The 19,891-nt window shown below is 43.3% G+C and overlaps 1 protein-coding gene across 1 annotated transcript in view; it reads right to left on the bottom strand.

Annotated features, from left to right (window-relative positions):
• The window catches only part of KCTD8 (potassium channel tetramerization domain containing 8), a 47,905-nt gene extending 29,100 nt beyond the window's left edge, over window positions 1–18,805 (bottom strand). Inside the window, exon 1 of the mRNA XM_035112412.3 lies at window positions 17,111–18,805. Within this exon, the coding sequence (XP_034968303.1) occupies window positions 17,111–18,008 (898 nt within the window). The 5' untranslated portion in view covers window positions 18,009–18,805. The remainder of the gene's footprint in view (window positions 1–17,110) is intronic.
• Window positions 18,806–19,891: the final 1,086 nt, after the last annotated feature.

Below are 19,891 nucleotides of genomic sequence, written 5' to 3'. Positions count from 1 at the left end.
CTTTCAAGAAGTTCTAAGCTTTGGGTCAAATCTTTGAACAACCACATGGAAAGTTCTAGAAATCTTTTGCTTTCAGGTTACTCGTTACATGGATGAGGATGATCACATGGAGAGTTTCAGCATAAACACTTGCAGCCACTGATGCAGAAGTTCTCCACATGATTCTCCACTTTGTGAGAAACTTGGATGTATTTGCCCCTCCCCCTTCTCTCTCTCTCCCCCATCCACCCCCACATATTTCTATTGGACTTTCTGTAGTGGCTGTAATATTTGAGTCAGTTAGGGTTGCCAGACTCAATAGTGGACAGGACTTCTGTGCCTTTAATTGCCCTGCTCTCTTTTGAGTCTGGAAACCTTAAAGAGAAACCAGCAGACCCTTTGTTTAATTTCCAAGCAAAGGGTCTGCTGGTTTCTCTTTAAGGTTTCCAGACTCAAAAGAGAGCAGGGCAATTAAAGGCACAGAAGTCCTGTCCTCTATTGAGTCTGGCAACTCTAGAGTTAGTTGCAAGTTTCAACTTCTATGCAACCTATGGTAAGTAGCTTTTGAGGTTCAGAACTGCATCTAATGAATAATGAAACTTCCAGAGCAGAGAGCATTTAAAACATTTCTGTTTCTTAAAGTAAAACACACAATGTTCTTCCAAATCTTTCCAGTAAAGATAAGCTGGTTTAGATACAATAGCACCAAAGCATGAAACAATTATTGCTATTTGCTTATTAGGAAATGAGCAAATTGCACAAGCTGAATGTTGTCTGGGCTTCTGAGAAAGAAAAGAAAGAAGAATCACAATCTTCATGGGGCCAGGCTCCCCCCCCCCAAGCAATATGGTAAGCCAGAGGCTTCTGACCCAGGGATGAGCTGGCTATAGGTCAGAGAGGTGAGTCAAGTACAATTCCAAAATACATTTCCCTGGAAGTGGGGGGATGGGGGACGAGTGCATAAAGATGCTTAATGAAGGGGAACCAGGGAAAGAATGCCATGGTGAGAGAGTAAAGCAGGAATAGGTATGGGGAAAGTCTAAAGATGTGAAGCTAAAGATGTCAAGAGAGCTCCCAGAGAAGGAGGATACCAGACTAAACGGACCCTTGGTTTGATGTAGAAGAGAAGTTGAGAAGGGAAAGCGTGAAAAATGCACTACTCGAATTCCCGTGAATTGGTGTTTGGCAGGAAAAAAGAGAGTAATCGAGTCTGCATAGAGTCTCTCCGGAAGGTATGTGGCTAGTTCTCATAAGCATGAGAGAGAAAGATCATCTGCAGTTCTTCCGTTCTCTGCATATGCAAAGGAAAACAGTAAATGAGATTATCTCTCCCTTAACCTTGAGAAAGCTGGTTATTAAACCATTCTAGATTACCAAACCATCCTACTGGTGTACTGCCATCTAGTGTAGATCAAAACCACTCTGTAAAACTACTCAGGAAAAAGAACGACTAAAGAAAAATCTGAGCCCGAAAGTAGCAGAATGGCAGCTCGACCACTTCTGTGAACTGTGTGCACTCTGCATTGTAAAGGTATTTCTAGGACTCAGGTCTCTTCCTGATGGCCTAGCTTTCTAGGTGCACTGGGTTTTTTACAATGGGTTAATCAATCAAATACAGGGTGATGTACAATCAAAGGGCTTAAATGGCACAATCCTGACAAGAGTTTAACCACCTTTGTTTCCTAGCTTGCTATGGAAAGATCCGTAGCTACTTTTTCTTTGAGAACAAAATTTGATAAGCTAGGATTTAGGTAACAACAAATCGCCAAATAGGAGAGTAAAGCACTGCTGAGTGGAACAGGAATGTGGAAACCAGAAGTTTCTTATGCTGTTTTGCCACTGTAAATATGCTATCTGTATGCCACGGTTGTATTATTGCTTTTTCTGTTTTATGTAAACTTCTATGGCAATTTCTTTTTCCAAGAGTGGAATAACAATCCTTAAATTAAATAAATAATTGAAAATTGTTCTTGATTATTAAACGATGTCCAAAAGAGTACATATTTCAATACACTTGAGAGTTATTTATAACACTGGAATATTTTGTAAATTTCTAAACCTCTTTGCACTAAACATGGCTCCCCAAAACCACTCTCTAGTTATGTTGTCAACTATAGCTACTACAGTCGTACCTTGGTTGTCGAATGCCCTGGGACTTGGACGTTTTGGCTCCCAAACACCTCAAACCCGGAAGTGATTGTTCCAGTTTGCAAACATTCTTCCGTGGCTTCTGACTGGCTGCAGGAGCTTCCTGCAGCCAGTCAGAAGCTGCAATGCAATTTGGTTTTCAAAGTCAAATGGACTTCCAAAACGGATTCCATTCGATTTCCAAGGTACGACGGTATAATAGCTTCTCCAGTCTCAAAAAAGAAAAAAAGAAAAAGAAAGGCTAAGTGAACTACATGTACAAGTTTGGATCTTGTTTAACTGATTTTCAGAAAATTCCCTTTCTAAAAAATGAGATGAAAGAAGAAAAATTAGCTTTTTATTTTGTATTGTAATCCAATCCAAAAAGCTAACTGTCATTCCCTCCAATACCAAACTCAGATGGGCCAAGTGGGATATCCAAAAACAAGGTATGGTTTATAGTTCCACATACTTGAGGAAATGCATGAATTTAAATTCATTTTAAATATTAAAAAAAAGCCAAATGGACTGGCATGGACCTACATACCTATATAACCTAGGTATTGAAAGCATAGAAAGACAGGAAGGCACCTTACAACAAGTCAAACCATGGTCTACCTAGATCTCTATGCTTCACATAGTCGCTCTCTGCAGTTTCATGCAGGAGTATTTCCCAACCCTACCTGGTGTCAGGGAGCTGAAAAGGAGAACAGCTCATTCGCAGATCAGAGAAAGTCAGGGAAACACCAGCTAACTTGCAGTTGAGTTTATTTAGTATAAGGAAGAACAGAGCAGAGAACATACAGAGACCTCGGAGGTATGCTCCCACCTTGACCTTCGCAATTGCTTGGTCTTGCTTGTACCTCCCACTTCACTCCATTCCCTCTGTCTACAGGGAGCCCTAAGGGACCCTTCTCTGTTTCTGCCTGGCTCTCTGCTCTGTGATATGAATAAAATGCCTTGGGTTTTTGGTGTGTGGGGGGGGGAGGCTTGCATTCTGTCAGCAGAAAAACTGTAATGGTGGCTCTGTGGTGAAGCTGCTGATTCCCGTCTTCGCTCTGTGCTGGGGCACCTGCCTGCTTCCTCCTTTTCCTCATCCTCCAAGCTCCCAATCTCCAGTACTTCCCAGCTCTTCCCCTCCTCTAGGGTGTGTCCATTTGTCCACCAAGAGCTGGGATTCAAATCCTCTCCCTCTTCTTTCCCTGGGGGGCGGGCTCTTTGTCCTACAGTTTCCACCACTTCTTTTTAAAAAAAAAAAATTATTGAAAATAATAAAAAAAATAAAAAAATTTTTTTTACAAATCATAAATTTACAAACCTTAATAGATAATAGGTAAAATTATAGATATACTCTATTACACAACTCCAGCTTGCTCTATCATACCACTCCATTATCCTTTTCTATCTAATCATTTTTCAGACTAGATCGAATTAAACCATCATATGATAAATGAACATACTATACAAAGCAAAATAAAACAAATAAAATTGTCCTCTCCTCCCATACGACTTCCACTTATCTTCATCCCAGGTTAACTAAATTAAACTAGTTACAGGTAGGTAGCCGTATTGGTCTGAGTCGAAGCAAAATAAAACACCATTACACCATTATCAGCCCATCACCCCCATTCCCACCCACCACCACCACCTCTGTATATACATAAGGGTCTGGCTCTTCTGTTTCAAGTGTATCTGAAGAAGTATGCATGCACACGAAAGCTCATACCAAAATAAAAACTTAGTTGGTCTTTAAGATGCTACTGAAGGATTTTTTTTTAATTAAACTAGTTACTGCTTCCATTAACTTAATATACTTCCCTGATTGTTCCTCTTATGAACATAATTTTGTGAACAATACAGGTTATTAGAAACCTACGGTTTCCAACACTTCTTATCTAGCCAGTTTCTGACACCCAGGGAGCTGCCAGGGAATTTATCTGGGATTCTTGCATACAAAGTATATGCTCTCCCCCCTGAGTTTCAGCCCAGTTTATCCATGGAATGTTATGGTGCAAATTAGGGCAGAAGGAGACAGAGAAGGAATTACCTGTGTTCAAGCTCCCTAACCTTGTCCTGGAAAGGGTGGTGAGGTGGGAATGCTGTGAAGCTAAAAAATTGTGTCTCGGCACTATTCCGCAACGTTATCAGGAGGGAGCGACTGAGAGTGAGTTGCTTGTGTAAGGCTACCTAGCGACTTCATGGCAAAAGACTGATTAGGGCAGATTATTCTGCAGTATTGTCAGGAATTAGTCCCCAGGCACAAACCAGCTGCATGCATCATAGGCTGCCTTCATTAAGATTCATACTATTCAGAGCTTCACAACAGCCAACAAGTAACTGCTCAAAGTTCTCCAAGAAGCTACACTGGTAACTCATGGAAAAAAAATATTGCTTTCCAACAACGCTGCTGCTTTCCTTCAGTCTCTTTTGCCACTGATTGGGAACAGCCAAGCGCTACAAAGTTTGCAAAATTCTTCTGGACCCACCTGCTAATATTAAACAAGCAAAACCTTTGTCATTGGGGGGGGGGGGAGGCTGGAATTCGACTTGCAATCTGATCCAAGTAACAATATAGTTCATACATTTCAAACATCTTTTGCATTTCCTCAATTGAGTCACTGCAGCTTTTTATCAACAGATTCCCCATGAAGTGATCAAAGGGGAGGGGGGATCTTTAAGGTGCCAGGAGGTAAGAGTAGTATCAGTTACTGAATTTCCAGCAATGGAACCTTATTACTATGCATGATGTTTATTCTGCAGCATCTGTTTCTTGTTGAGCAAAGACCTCTTTTACAATGATGATATAAGCCCTGTAGCTTTTCCACTAAAGGAAACATCACAGCATAAATTCAGACATCTTTATAGAGCAGTATCAATAAGTATATCCCATCTATTCAGAACATTCTAAAGAGCTCATTACTATGGTGCTAAAATCCCCCTCCTGGTCCTCTAGGTTACTTTTTTTTTGGCAGTAGTGCATAGAGTCAGGTTATATTCTGTTAAGCATAGTACAATTTTTTAAAAATAAGATTTAGGTCTATAGATATATTTATTACCGTGAAAGTTTTCAGGCTAGGAACAGAATAGGCAGTAAAACATTTTACTAAGACAATGTTGCCAAATATGTATATTAATTCAAATATATGTAGGGCAATTAGATGGTAATTACAAGTCCGGCTGCGTCACTCCTTATAAGTGTACTTGGAACTGAAATTTTTACACACATAAAAGGCACCAGATTTCATGTGTTGATGGTTGCACTTTGTATAGTTCCAGGCAAGCTTCGCACCTGAAGTTGGCATGGCTGCCCAAACACCATTCTGAACTACATACAGTGGAACCTCGGTTTATGAACACCTCGGTTTACAAATGCCGCAGACCCATCTGGAACGGATTAATTCACTTTCCATTACTGTCAATGGGAAAGTTCACTTTAGTTTATGAATGCTTCAGGTTAAGTACGGACTTCCGGAACCAATTACACCCATGCTTCGGGTTAAGTACGCTTCAGGTTGAGTACTCCGTGGACCCGTCTGGAACGGATTAATCCACTTTCCATTACTTTCAATGGGAAAGTTCGCTTCAGTTTATGAACGCTTCAGTTTAAATACTCCGCGGACCTTCTGGAACAGATTAATCCACTTTCCATTACTTTCAATGGGAAAGTTCGCTTCAGTTTATGAACGCTTCAGTTTATGAACAGACTTCCAGAACCAATTGTGTTCATAAACCGATGTACCACTGTAATTGTTGTGACACCTGTGGTATACTCCAACTTCCCAGCAGCAAGCAAGCGCGGCTAGCCCCTATTGCCTATACGAAATGGGAGAGAAAGTGTAGAACAAATATAGCACAAGCTACAGACAATTCCATCCTGTGTTTGCTCTACACTGCCAGGATCAGCTGCCACCACTTATCTTTAACTCCCTCTCACAACAGCTCTCCTCTTCCTTGCTGCCCACTCGGTATATAAGATAGGAGAGTCAGATGGCAGTGAGAAGATGGGAGAGAAAAACTGATGCTGACATTTTTAAAAAGTTGTGAGCAGCACCAAGAATGGCAACACTAGCACCATTTTCACTCACTCAGGAAGAGTCTCCATCATGAATTATGTCAACGAAGTGTCAACGAAGAGCAGGCAACCACACAGAATTGCTGCTGCATGCTTTACCTTGTTTTCTGCGTTCATCTTTTCTTGAGGAAGCAGCCAAGATAAGTAATAAGTTCACACACATTTGCTGGATGTGAGGCATTCTTTCATCCTTGGAAGTCTAAAAAGCCCAGTATGCATGTGGGGAAAAAAATATTATAGGGCTACACTTGTGGTCCTGTGTTAAGGGTAGTAAGCAGAACTGCATTCTGCCATTATCATGAGAAATTGGGGTGGGGGTGGGGGCAGAAGTCGGTCCTATAGCTTATACCTAGAAAATGTTTGATATGAAACTTGGCAGTGTAGGAGAGGCAAGGTTGAAGATCTGGGTTAGGTCCACCACTCTGTCACTGACAGCCATCCATCTTCCGAGGTAGTAGTGAAGCTGGAACTAACCACAGGATAGGATACCATACCATAATATCTATATTGCCTAAATAACATGTCTGTTAAAGGTGTCATCTTTAACAGCTGTAATTTTGCAGCATTTTGGAGCTTGACTGAACATGAAAAGCTATTAACACGACATGTTAAACTGAAAGTTTTATTAATTGATTTGCATTTTAGCTCTAATGAAAATAATCCATATATGTTGCCATCTAAGTAAGGGGCACCTCGCCTTCTTAACATGTGGAGTATTAAAACAAGACCGCTTCTGAGCATGGGTAGAATGTATGTTCCCAACAAAGCAATAATAATAATAATCACATCCAACCATGTGTTTTAAATGATGGGAGGAATATAGTTTCCACATCAATGATTATCTAACTCGTACCAAAATAAGCTGGTAGTTAATGTATTTTCAAGATCCACATTGGGCAAAATCTATGTTTTAAATGTCATTTAAGATCATTAGAAGATCAATTAGCATTTGAAATCAAGGGGGCTTTAAAAGGATGAAAATTATGGTCAAATTACTTTCTTTGATGTAAATATTGCTACACTATTATTATTATTATTATTATTATTATTATTATTATTATTACATATTTTCTATGTCATAGTCAATAGAAACATTTGTCTTGGGGCACAACTCAAACCCTGACCACTGCAGAGTGGAGAATAAGGCAAACAGATGTGTCCCAGGAGAGTAATTCAAGTATTCAGCCATCGGCTCTCATTTGACTCCCCTCATTAATTCAAAGAAAGCTGTCCCACAATGAAACATCTACCCTGAAAATTATGTAAAACTCTTTGTTAACATTTAACCATTTTATTTTGTCACTCTGAAAGCAACAATAAAATGTTTTTGGATAAGCTCTGCCTAGCCACACTAGCATTATTTGAAAACAAAACTAGTTTCCAGCACTTTTTTTTTTAAAAAAAGTTAAATTTCTTGATATTATTTTGAGAATTTGAATTTAATATTTGTGGCTTGCTTCCATCTACTAGGCTTCTCTCACGCACTCTTCAAGATTGCTACATGGGATATATTAAGTGAAAAGGCTGTAATTGCCAGAAAAAGGTGTGTATTTCCAACAAACCTAATCACAGTAATTTTCAGGATTGAAAAGGGGGAACAGTGACACCTAGGTATTTGAAATACTTTTTTTATCCAGCACTAGAAATGTGCATGATATTTTACCCTGCAGATAATTCTGAAAAGATGCACTAAAATTTTACTTTGGTTTCACTTCTAAACTGTAGTGGCAACAGTTACAGTATTCAGCTTTACTTCCTCCTCTGTGCAAAACCAGAAGTGATAAACCCATGGCAACGTTTTGCTGTCTGAAAGTACAGTCATACCTCGGTTTACAACCGCCTCGGTTTACAAACACCTTGGTTTACAAACACCGCGGACCCATCTGGAATGGATTAATTCACTTTACATTACTTTCAATGGGAAAGTTTGCTTCAGGTTAAGTACGCTTCAGGTTAAGTACAGACTTCCAGAACCAATTACACTCATACTTCGGGTTAAGTATGCTTCAGGTTGAGTACTCCACGGACCCGTCTGAAACGGATTAATCCACTTTCCATTACTTTCAATGGGAAAGTTTGCTTCAGGTTAAGTATGCTTCAGGTTAAGTACGGACTTCCGGAACCAACTACACTCATACCTTGGGTTAAGTACGCTTCAGGTTAAGTACAGACTTCCCGGAACCAATTGTGGTTGTAAACTGAGGTACCACTGTATCCAGTACTGTACAGTCATACCTTGGGTTCCGAATGCTGCAGGTTATGTGTTTGCAGGTTGCGCTCTGCGCCGAACCCAGAAGTACCGGAATGGGTTACTTCTGGGTTTCTGCGCTCGCGCATGCGCAGAAACACAAAATAACGTCATGTGCATGCGCAGAGGCGCTGAATCGCGTCACACGCATGCGCAGACACTGTGGGTTGTGAACGCGCCTCCTGCATGGATCACGTTTGTGACCCGAGGTATGACAGTATTAACAGTGGATTAGTTATGGGGTCAACACCACCCTTGTCATGTCAAATGATTTGTTGCCCTCTGGCAGAGGGTGATGAGAGAAGCCCCATGTTCTTCTGTGGCTTGGAGCCAAGAAGTAAGACTTCGTTTGTGCTGTTATAGTGACATATTGTTACCCAAGGTTTAATTGTATTAGTAAGTAGAATAGTTTTGCCTTATCCAGGAGAACCAATATTGGGTTTTATAGCTTTGAGTTTACTGATAACTGGTAGCTATTAACTTTGAACGCTCAAGGTAAACCTAAATAAATAAATCTGGCTATTCCCTGATGCATAGTGTATGTACATGAAAAAATATGCATCACAAGAAGGTATTTACCTGCACACACTTGTTCACTAGCATACAGGTGACACTATCACTAAAATTAAAAACAACAACACCATTTGGAAACAACATGCTCCACCCCACCCCCCAAAAAGGATGCTAATTGTTGGATAACGTTGCGTGTATTTATTTGGAAACCTATATGTTATTGATATGAATTGACTTTTGACAGTCAAAATATAAACCATAAAACAAAACTGGAAACTTTGACAAAATGCTGCACTGTTGTATGAAGAGTTAGGTAGAACTAATGCTTTACTCCATAGCAACAGAGCAACAAAAACAACAGAATAGTAAAAGGCAAACTTTATTGCCTCCATTTTTGCACACATTAGTCAACAAACAAACCTCCCCATCTTTACTTGTCTATAGTCACCTTAGGTGAGGGCTGTAAGTATATGCATTAGAATGTGCATTGTGCTCATACAAACCCCTGAACTGAATCAAGCCACTTCAGAGAGATTTGGGGGGGGGGGTCTTCCGAGGTGCTACGCAGGTGTGCACTGAGGCACCCCAAACAAAATAAGGCTGCTTTTTGTCTAACAACTCTAGTTTCCAAGGAGACTCAAAACTATTTTCATTCGCCATAACTCCCTAATCGCAGTGCCTATCCCCTCAGGAAGGCAATTTGTATACAAATTACACACACGACAAAGGCATCCCTAGGTAAATAACGTGCAAAACTGGTCCACCCAATTTGGGCAGTTAGAATCCCTGATTTGAAGGAACACATGGTTCAATACATGGTTCGTGAGTTGAGACGCCATTTTGCATCTGGCTCTCCCTCCTTCAAGACTGTTTTGCACCTGGCTTCTAGTGAAAAAGTAGATCCTGCAAGCCTGAAGAATGACCATGAATGTCTAGAACACTGGTTTTAAACAAGTGGATCAGGAATACAACATGGACATGATGCAACCTAGGGGAGTTTCATGTTCGCTTCCCCACTCCCCGGGGAGTTGCCAAAAAAGGAAAGAGAAAGAAAGGATACAGAGGGAGGAGAGAGTAGGAAAGAACAGAATAAGAGAGCAGAGGAACTGAGGGCTCACCTAGACTTTGCTTGCCTCACAAGTTCTATCAGAACAAACATCAAGCGGGTTTTATCTGGATTGGCATGTGCCCTGATTTAAAGCTAATGAGTGCACTTTTCATGCCTAGAAAGTGTGGGTCCAGCAGAAAACCACTCACACCTATGCTTTCTAGGCATGAGGCAAGTGGAAGTGTGTCTGAGCCCTGAGACAAGTACTGTATGGTACAAAATAGTTCCCATGCTGCATGTTTTGTCTTAGGGAAGGTTCCTGGTCTGAACAAGTTGAAGACTCCTGTTCTAGAATGAATGCAAGAGCGGTCCAAACAGTTGAATACTTTTTTCACAAAACATACTGTAAGAAAGCAACTCCCCTAAGTAGTAAGATGCAAAGGATAGAGCAGAGTTCAGATATGTATCTTCAGAACTTATTACGATTAACTATTAGCTTCAGTCATACACACCCTGGTTGCATCCATGCTAGATTCCTATAATACTTTAGACCACGACAGTCAATTTGAAAACTTCCACTGGTATAGATTGCAGCAGCCAAGATGATGCTTGTGGCAGATGAGAGTTTGAACTATGTGATACTAATGTACCAGTTGCGACAGTTCTGTGTTTGCTTCTGGGCCCACTTTCAACTGCTAGTTTAGTTCTTAATGGCCTTATATAGTTGGGGTCCAGAAGGATTGCCTCCAGCACAGACCTGGAGATGAACTCAGAGGTTCTGTCCCCAGTGCCATCAGGTTGGCAGGTACCATGGACAAGGACTTTTCAGTAGTGGCCTCATAGTTCCCTGGAGAGGGAGTTCTCATGGCACTCTCGCGAATGACTTTTAATTGGATTGTAAACACTCTTTTATTTGATTTGGCATTTGACTTCTGGCTTTATGCTGGCTTTCATGTTTTAATTGATGCTGTTTTATTTAATTTCTTATTTTGATAATTTATATACAGCTTGACTGCAGTTGTCTCTAAGCTATGCACAAGTAACTTGTTTTACAACTTGTTTGCAGGTTACTTGAACTTGTTTTTATATATATATATATGGTTGTTTGATTATATTTTTGCTGGCCACCTTCAGAGGGTTTGTCCCTCAATATCAGGTTATAAAAAACAAACAAACTTTGTGATTACAGAACAGTTTTGATGCTACCATTTGGCAAAGGTAGACTTATGAAAAGTCTGTCCTGACACTTTCCCTTTTAATTTTTTTTTTAAAAAAACTTTAAGTTACATCTAATAATCAATATGATAACAATGCCTTTCGCTTCTTCAGGATATTCAGTGGTATTATAAAGTCAACAGATTCAGAAAGAAAATATTTCATCACTTCCAGTGATGCATTTATGTTTGTAGTCTGCCCTCCAACAGTTTCGAGACAGGTGTCACGTGTTTTATAGGTATATATTAAGAAAAGAATATGATGAGCTCATGTCCCAAAAGGGCTGATGATAAAATACTTTTGCTTGGCTGTGACAATTTCCACAACCACCAATGCAGAGGGAGCACAGACTTGTAATTCCAGATGGAAAACTAAGCAACATTATAGGGACAGATTTTTTTTAAAAAAGTTATATTTTGAATACATTTATTGCAAGAATAAACCTAAGCTTAGCACAGTAGCACAGAATAGATAGCCCCAGAATCTTTCACGTGTTAAATGTGAAATCCATTAAGATCCACTGGGTTTTTCAAACGAAGGAGGACATTAGCAGCCATGTGCAAACAATATTTTATGGAGAAGCAAACTGAATTTGAGCACCCCTTTTACCATTAAAAAAAAGGAACCCTGACCTTGTAAACACATTAGCCGAAGAGCTGTCTCAACGACTGTGAGAACGGGATGCCGAATTAGGTGGGGCATTGGCAGCAAGCTGACACATTAATACAAAGCATGTAGCTCAGATAATGGTTTCACTGCACATAAGGCAGGCCTGCAACTGAAACTAAGCAAGTCTGATTCAGTAAGCGGCCTCCATGTTAGAAATGCCCCCCCTGCCCCGGCAGACTCCAGCATAGCACCTAAAAGGTTGCTAGTCATAGACAGAGGCTCTTCCCATGAAACGCAGAGTGGTATCCAAAGGCACTATAGTTTTTGGGAGAATTTTATTTATTAAAGCCATTTCTATCCCAAACCTCTGCCTCGATATGAGACACTCAAGGTGGTTCACAAGTCTGAGACAAGCCCAAAGTACAAAAATAATCAAAGAAACAAAAAGCAAACACATGCAAATATTACAGCAAAAGGACCTTGGGTACACAACGTAATATTAGGGTCAGCAAAGCCACATATCCAAAGCCCTGTTGGATTTTTTTATTTATTTTTAAAGTCTCCAGCGCAGAACAGAATGCCATAAGCAGAAACATAAGACCAATCTGTTGGGGAAGGGTAACCCAGAGCTAGGGCACCACAACAAAGGTGGCTATGTCCAATGTCCCCACCAAGAGAGCCTCTGATATCAATGAGCTTACCTAGCATGTATTTATTTAAAAAGACTTACAGAGCACCCCCGCCCCCAACTCAAAGTGCTATACAAAATAAAACTGAACCATTTTAGTAAATAGAACAGTAGCCACGAATTTGAAAATGAATAGAAATTACCAACAAAACACAGATAAAATCAGTAGAACGCTCTTATAACAGAGTGCACTTCAGTAATCCGGTCTTGGAGTTACCAATGTCTGAATTACTGTGATTAACCTTTCCTGGTTCAGGAATGATTACAGCTCTGGTACCAACTGAAGCTAGTAAACCAGCCTCACTGAAATCTCCTGGGCCTCCAATTACAAAGCTGGATCGAGGAGCAAACCCAGGCTGCCTGCCTACTCCTTCAGAGTGAGTACAATTCCCTCCAGGGCAGGCTGTTGGCCAAGTTCTCAGATGCAAGAACCAATCACCCACAGAGTCTCTGCCTTGCCAGGATTTACAAGTAGCTTAATATGGCAGGTAGAAGTCCTTGTAAATATTTCTAGTTACCAGTTGGGAGCCGTGTTGGTCTGCCATAGTCAAAATAAAAATTTTAAAATCCTTCCAGTAGCATCTTAGAGACCAACTAAGTATGTTATTGGTATGAACTTTCATGTGCATGCACACTTCTTCAGATACTAAAGTGTATCTCCACCCCCATCATTCTGAGGTCCAGTACCGAGGGCCTTCTGACGGTTCCCTCGTTGTGAGAAGCCAAGTTGCAGGGAACCAGGCAGAGGGCCTTCTCGGTGGTGGTGCCTGCCATGTGGAACGCCCTCCCATCAGATGTCAAAGAGAAAAACAGCTACCAGATATTTAGACATAGCTGCCAAGTTCTCCCTTTTTTAAGGGAAATTCCCTTATGCTGAATAGGCTTCCTCATGAGAAAAGGGAAAACTTGGCAGCTATGTTTTTAGAAGACATATGAAGCCTCCTATTTAGGGAGGCTTTTAATGTTTAATTGTTTTATTTCATTTTTCTGTTGTAAGCCGCCCAGAGTGGCTGAGGAAACCCAGCCAGATGGGCGGGGTATAAATAATAAATTATTATTATTATATCTGAAGAATACTACTGCAAAGTGTATCTGAAGAAGTGTGCATGCACATGAAAGCTCGTACTAATAACAAACTTAGTTGGTCTCTAAGGTGCTACTGGAAAGAATTTTTTTATCTTGTAAAAATTGTTCCTGATACAGGAGGTAGTAAGAGAGTAATTAAGTCTAGATAGTATGTTAGAGCAGAAGTCAAAGTTGAGAAAAAAAATTAGTAGTTGCACACTCAGTGTTCAACAGGACTCTGAAACACAAACATTATTCCGATAGTTATTTTTACACCTATAAAAAAGCTGGAATAATAGATTTGGAGACTTATTTGTAAGCATGCAGATTTTGAGAACAAGTGGCAAAAAACAAATGGCACCATCATGCCACCATCTTCCATTGGCCTACCCCTCTGGAGCTGTTTTCATGAGACACAAACCAAACTGAAAATAATTGGAGGTACCAGGGAGAGTCTGCTCATTTAATGTTTGCAGCCCATATTTGCAGAGAAACCTTTGGACATCAAGGAGATGGAACCAGATAGGTGGAGGGCAGAAAGCAGCCCAGGATTTGACCGGGGACATCAAAGTGGAAGAAATGGGGTTAAAGGTCAAAATGAACCACAAGGAGGGGCACAGACTAGAGGTGTAAAAGTGGGGTGGGATAGGGAGGACACTGACAGGAAAAGAAGGGTGAGGGGGTGCAGAATGGAATGAGCTGTGAGCTGCATGACGAAGTGGTACGCTTAGTGCTGGACTGGCAGAAATTGAGGCTTCTCTTCCAGTACAAGTAGCAGCTGGGGGTATTTTGTGGGACCCGTGAAAGGGTTAAACTCTCCCTGTCCACTCCCTGTGGTTCCAATGCTACCTCAAGTTCCCTGTGACTGCTGTTTACATACTAGTATTCTAAAGTGTGTGTTAACTATATTCATAAAATTAGGTTTGTGTCTAGTTTGGCCCTCAACGTCGATCCACGTGACCACCAAGCTCAAGGAGGTCTCTTTAAATCACTGCAACCAGCAGCTGCCGCCATATGAAATGTGGGAAGCCTTTTCAATATCACTGCAAAAAAGGGTCAGATGTGTAATGGCCTGCAACATGTTTTCTCCAGCACATGGTCACAGGTAGGAAGCTGGCACATGCAGCAATTTCAAAAAAAATAATGGGTGCTTGAGTTGTCCTCAGCTGCTGCTTAATATGCCAATCAGTGAAAATCTATAAATGACTTCCCATTATATTTTGTTTGATTTGTTTAAAAGTGCTAAATTGCAGTCATTTCCAAGTCACTAGAGTGCTCCAATTTCCTCTATCCATATCTCTCTCCTTTGCAAAAGCATAAACACACAGGCTCCTCCACAAAAGCAAGTGAATAGGAAAAATTACACTCACTCTCTCTCTCTCATATACAGGACTTAACTCAAACCCTTTCAAACATTTTTAAAAAGACCTAAAGCTTACTGAGCCTTGGGAAGGAAAAGTCTGCCAAACAGACATTCCCATCTGGAATCCAGTTATGCTTTTCTTTAGTTCAAATCACTTCCTATTTATCGTTCAACACGACATGTACTTTGTGAGATTTAAGGATGCTGTCTAGCAGTATGCAGCTACAGTTTATTTTTTTCATTTGTAAATGTCTTGAAGTTTCAACAGTACACTTATGCACACTGAACCTAAGAGAGAGTTTTATTTAAAGAATTTTTCCTACTGAGAAGCTTCTTGCTTCTTCTTTTTGAGGTTTATCTTTACAGTAGCCTTTGGAAAACTGAGACTCTTCTTGCTGTTCTGTCCTCCACTGAAATGTGTCCAGATGGAGTCTGTTTACTTTGTAGTTAATGAGAATGGAAGGAAATGTAGTGATGAAATATTAAAAACCCTTCCTTACTTCTAGCATTGCCAGCTTTAATCTTGTGCAAAGCTTCCTTCAACAAACCTGTGAAATCTTCAAAGTCTCAAACAGCATCTCTCTCTAAACCTTTCTTTTAAAGGTTTTTTTGGGCTTCAAATAGTTTCGCTAGGCAGGGACGGGGAGCTCCAAACTTTGTGCATGGAAAAATATTAAAACCTTAAATATAAGAACCCGTCCACCAATTTCCAAAGACTGACAATTGCAACAACCATAATATTCATAAGCTGTTAGTGACTTGGTGCCACCACAGTAAGTTTAAACTTGATCCTCTTGATTTAAGTTACTGGTTCAAAGTAAAATGATCAAGAACAACTTGCATCAGGTCAAGACAACTTATTGGAGTACTAAAAATACGGGTTGAGTTCCACTTCACACGTGCATATTCACACACTCAAGTACAAAGTGATGATATACATCACCACATATGGACCTTTTTCAGATCATCCAGTTTCAAGTTAAGGAATACTTTCCTAGGAAAACAGTTCACATATTTGGCTTTGAGTTATCAAGAATAGTGAGCTGGTGGGCGATGAACATGGATATGCCTTGGGATGAGACAATGCCAGGAGTCCTTAAACTCATCTGGGAAGAGCTTTCCCATCCTGAAAAAGTCAAATTTGCCCTCCTACTGGTATTTCACTGCACAGGTGCCCAATGTATAAATGGTATGCAAATCTCGATGAATTTGTTCAAAAAGTGTTAATAATAATAATTTTATTATTTATACCCCGTCTGGCTAGGTTTCCAGGACTATGTTCTGTTTCAAGTCAAAATAGAATACACATTAGAGACTGAGGGCTTAGGGGCTCTCTTTTTTCCTGCCACACACATTTAAATGCTATAGGGATAAAGATTTGTAGTATACTTGGTGCAGTAGTAGCTAATGGATAAGTTGTAACTTATTTAGCTACTTTCCACATGGAAATTTCTCTTCCTCTGCAGTATAGATGAGCCTAAGTGGGCTTTACAAGGAAAAGATCCTTTGCAATGAGACATTTCTACGCATAAGTGCCCGCAGCACTGGGCAAATTAATGCAGAATTCTAAAAGGGACCAACTAAATCTTTGAAGCGATGAAATGAAAGAAAATATTTTCAATTACCTAGCAACCCCTAACCAGCACTAAAGCCAGCACTGTCAGGGATTGAGCCTGACCTCATACACAGGGTTTTGGGGGTTCCCAGCAGCATCTGGTTGGAAACTCTTCGAAAGAGAATGCAGGAGTGCATGGAAAGCTTCCAGGTTTTCCCTGTTCTTTCATCCTTGCCCCTTGTCCTTTAGGAGGGAGACTAAAATGCACTCTGCACATGTTTAGAGACCGATTTAGCTCCGTATCTCACTATGGAGCCTTCAAAAAAAAAGTTTATAAATCACTTTTGTGAGCCCTGGAGTGGCTGAGGAAACCCAGCCAGATGGGCAGGGTAGAAACAGAATCATATAATTGTAGAGTTGGAAGGGGCTTTGAGCATCATCTAGTCCGACCCCCTGCAATGCCGGACTATGCGGCTGCCCCATAAGGGGATCAAAACTGCAACCTTGGCTTTATCAGCACCATGCTCTAACACCAACTGAGCTCTCCAGGCAAGTCTTAATAATAATAAGCATTAAGCCTCCACCTTCAGCTTCTCACCGCAGGGGAAGGAAGAGGGGAGAGACTTACTGTAAAAGATGTACTCGGTGTAGCTGCTCCAGATCTTGTCCTCTCGGTACTGGTTGATGAAGGCGGCGGTGCCGGTGGAGTTACAAGCCACCATGTGGAAGCCGGCTTCGGAGAGGCGGTCGAAGGCCTGCTCCAGGTAGGTGAACTTCAGGTAGAAGCGCGACGTGTACTTCTCGGGCGGGCGGTCCGGGTCGCGGCTCTCGTTGAGCGTCTCGCCGAAGATCTCCTTGGCCAGGGCGATGCGGCCGCACACCATGATGCGCGCCACGCGGCGGAACTTGGCGTCGGCCTGGTTCTCGCGCACCGTGGTGTACGAGCCGCGGTAGCCCACGGTGATGAAGCCGGCGCGCTTCTCTCCGGCGCTTCCGGCGCTGCGCTGGTGGGGCGCCACCAGGAGCTCCCCGCTGCCGGGCGAGTTGGCGTCCTCCAGGTCGCTCTGGCAGCCCTCGTCGTTGAGCGAGCTCTGCTTGGCCACCTTGGGCGACAGCAGCTTGACCAGCTCGGCCAGCTGGAAGAACTCTGCTTCGCGGAGCAGGCGCTCCTTCTCTGGGAAGTGCTCGGGCAGCGCCAGCTGCTTGTCGCGCAGGTAATCCAGCACGTACCTGAAGAGGAAGCCGTCGCGGTCGATGAAGAAGCGCGCGCGGCTGTCCCGGGGCAGCTCCCGCGGGGCGCTCCGCCGGGGCGAGAACATGCGCGCCAAGGTGCTGTCCGGCACGCTCAGCAGCGTCGCGTGCTTGGTCACGTACACCTGCCCGCCCACGTTCAGCTCCACCACCTCAGGGAAGGCACAGACCCCCGGCGCCGACGGAGAGGAGCACGACGACACCATGTCGCTGATGGGCAGGATAGTGGCGCCGCCGCCGCTCACCCCTCCGCCGCCGGCGTCCTTGAGGGCCATGGCTGAGGCCGCCGCTTTGCCTCCGCGAGCCGCGCGCAGAGCGGGAAGGGACAGCGGCGCCCGCCGCCGCCGCTCAACGAGTGCCTCCGGACGAAGCACGCGCAGCAGCCGCGGAAGGCGGGCGGGCTCGCCCAACCCACTCGCCTTCCTCCGTGGCCACGTGCGCGCTCGTCGCCCCCTTCCCGCGCCCGAGCTGCTTTCTCAATTGGCCAAGAAGCAACTCTGTGGCACAACCCCGATTGCGCGCGCGCGCCTCCCCCTGCTCTCTCTAGGCGCCTCGTCCGATTCCCTCTGACGAAAGGGGCTTCTCGAGCGCTCCTCCGCTTATCCCGCCTTTTTGCTCCTCACAGGGCGTTTTTCCCCCCCGCCGCCTGCCGCGGGACGCCTTTCTTGGAGAAGCGGTTTCTTCCTTTCTGGGAGAAGCGGGTTCATTCGTTTTCTCCCCACAAGACACGTCCCGTTTCATTCAGCACTGGAGGAGTGGTGGTGGTGGAGAATGAAGACCGCTTTGAGGGTTCAAATCTTCTCTGGAGGGAGCGCCTTACTCCTGGACATCCCGCGCCCAGGTGTCCCCTCTTGTCGGCGTCTCGGCTCCCTTTGAGGAGGAGCAGGAGGAGGAAGACTCCTCCCGCTCCTCTGCCGTGAGCTAAATGCACCACTCCGCGGGTTCTGGCGCAGCGGCGTGCCACCAGCGGCGCCTTCCGGACCGAGCAGCAGCCCGAGGTTGGGTGGGAGGGGGGGAGCGCAGCGAAGGAATCAGCTTCTGGTGAGGCAACAGCGTCGCTCTCTCTCTCTCTGAGCCTCAGCAACTCCCAACCCGCCGCGACGGCAACTCGAGAAAGGCGCGCTGACGTCAAGCCCAGCCTGCCAAAAAAAAAAAAAAAACCGAAAGAAGCGGCTGGGACGTTGTGAACAGAACAGCTGTTGTGTTTCTTGGGAAGCGCGGGGTGGCGGGCAGACTGGGCAGGCGCACTTCGGTGCTGGGATGAGGGAGCGGGGTGCTGCTGCTGGGAAGGGGGTCTTGTTGTTTTGGGTCCTCCATCCACCTCTCGGTTTATGAGTGAGGGAATATTGGAGAGGTGAAGTAGAAACACATTGAGGAGCTGCTCCTCTAGATCAGGAGCCGGGCCCAGGAGGGTTCACCTGCCACCCGAATCTAAGCAGTTTTACACGGAAATATAAGGTCCGCTAAGTCCCATGAGAGTAAGAATGCAAGGTTTAGGACGGCAACCTCTTAAAGCGCATGCGCGCTCGCCGGGGTTTTTGTTTTTACTTTGCCCATGCCTGGGACATAGCTGCCAAGTTATCCCTTTTTTTAAGGGATTTTCCCTTATGCTGAATAGGCTTCCTCGCGAGAAAAGGGAAAACTTGGCAGCTATGGCCTGGGACCAGCGTTTAGCTGGGGGAAGTGTTTCAGGGCGGGAAAGTGGCTGGCGAGGGAAGGGTTAAACGCACCTCTTCAGATGCAACTACTGTAGTATATTTGGAGGAAGAACAGCTATTAAAGGTTCCCTACGCAGAGCTCGGGCTCAAGTGGTATTTAACCCTTCAATGGAGCTGTTGGGTGCAATTCTGTGCAGGTACTTGCCCCCATCCCCAGTAGTCATGCAGTGTTGGCATTTGCTAGTTTTGGGGAGGGGGAAATCCCATTCAGTTATTAGCAGGAAATTTGAACTGAAATTGAAATATTAATTCCTTCAGCCACAATGGAATTTTGCCAGTGTCTAGGAGATGACAATGACGATGACATCATGGAAGAACATTGGAGGAGCACTGTGCAAAGTACAAATGCATCTTTGAGAAAGTGATACATATTAGTCCTATAAATATTAGATTCTCAGCAAATGTATAGCCCTTCAAGTGCAGGGCTCATACTTGCAGAC

This window comes from Zootoca vivipara, chromosome Z1 (assembly GCF_965207765.1).
Source record: "Zootoca vivipara chromosome Z1, rZooViv2.hap1.1, whole genome shotgun sequence".
NCBI lineage: Eukaryota > Metazoa > Chordata > Lepidosauria > Squamata > Lacertidae > Zootoca > Zootoca vivipara.
This window is presented reverse-complemented; position numbering and strand designations above follow the sequence as displayed.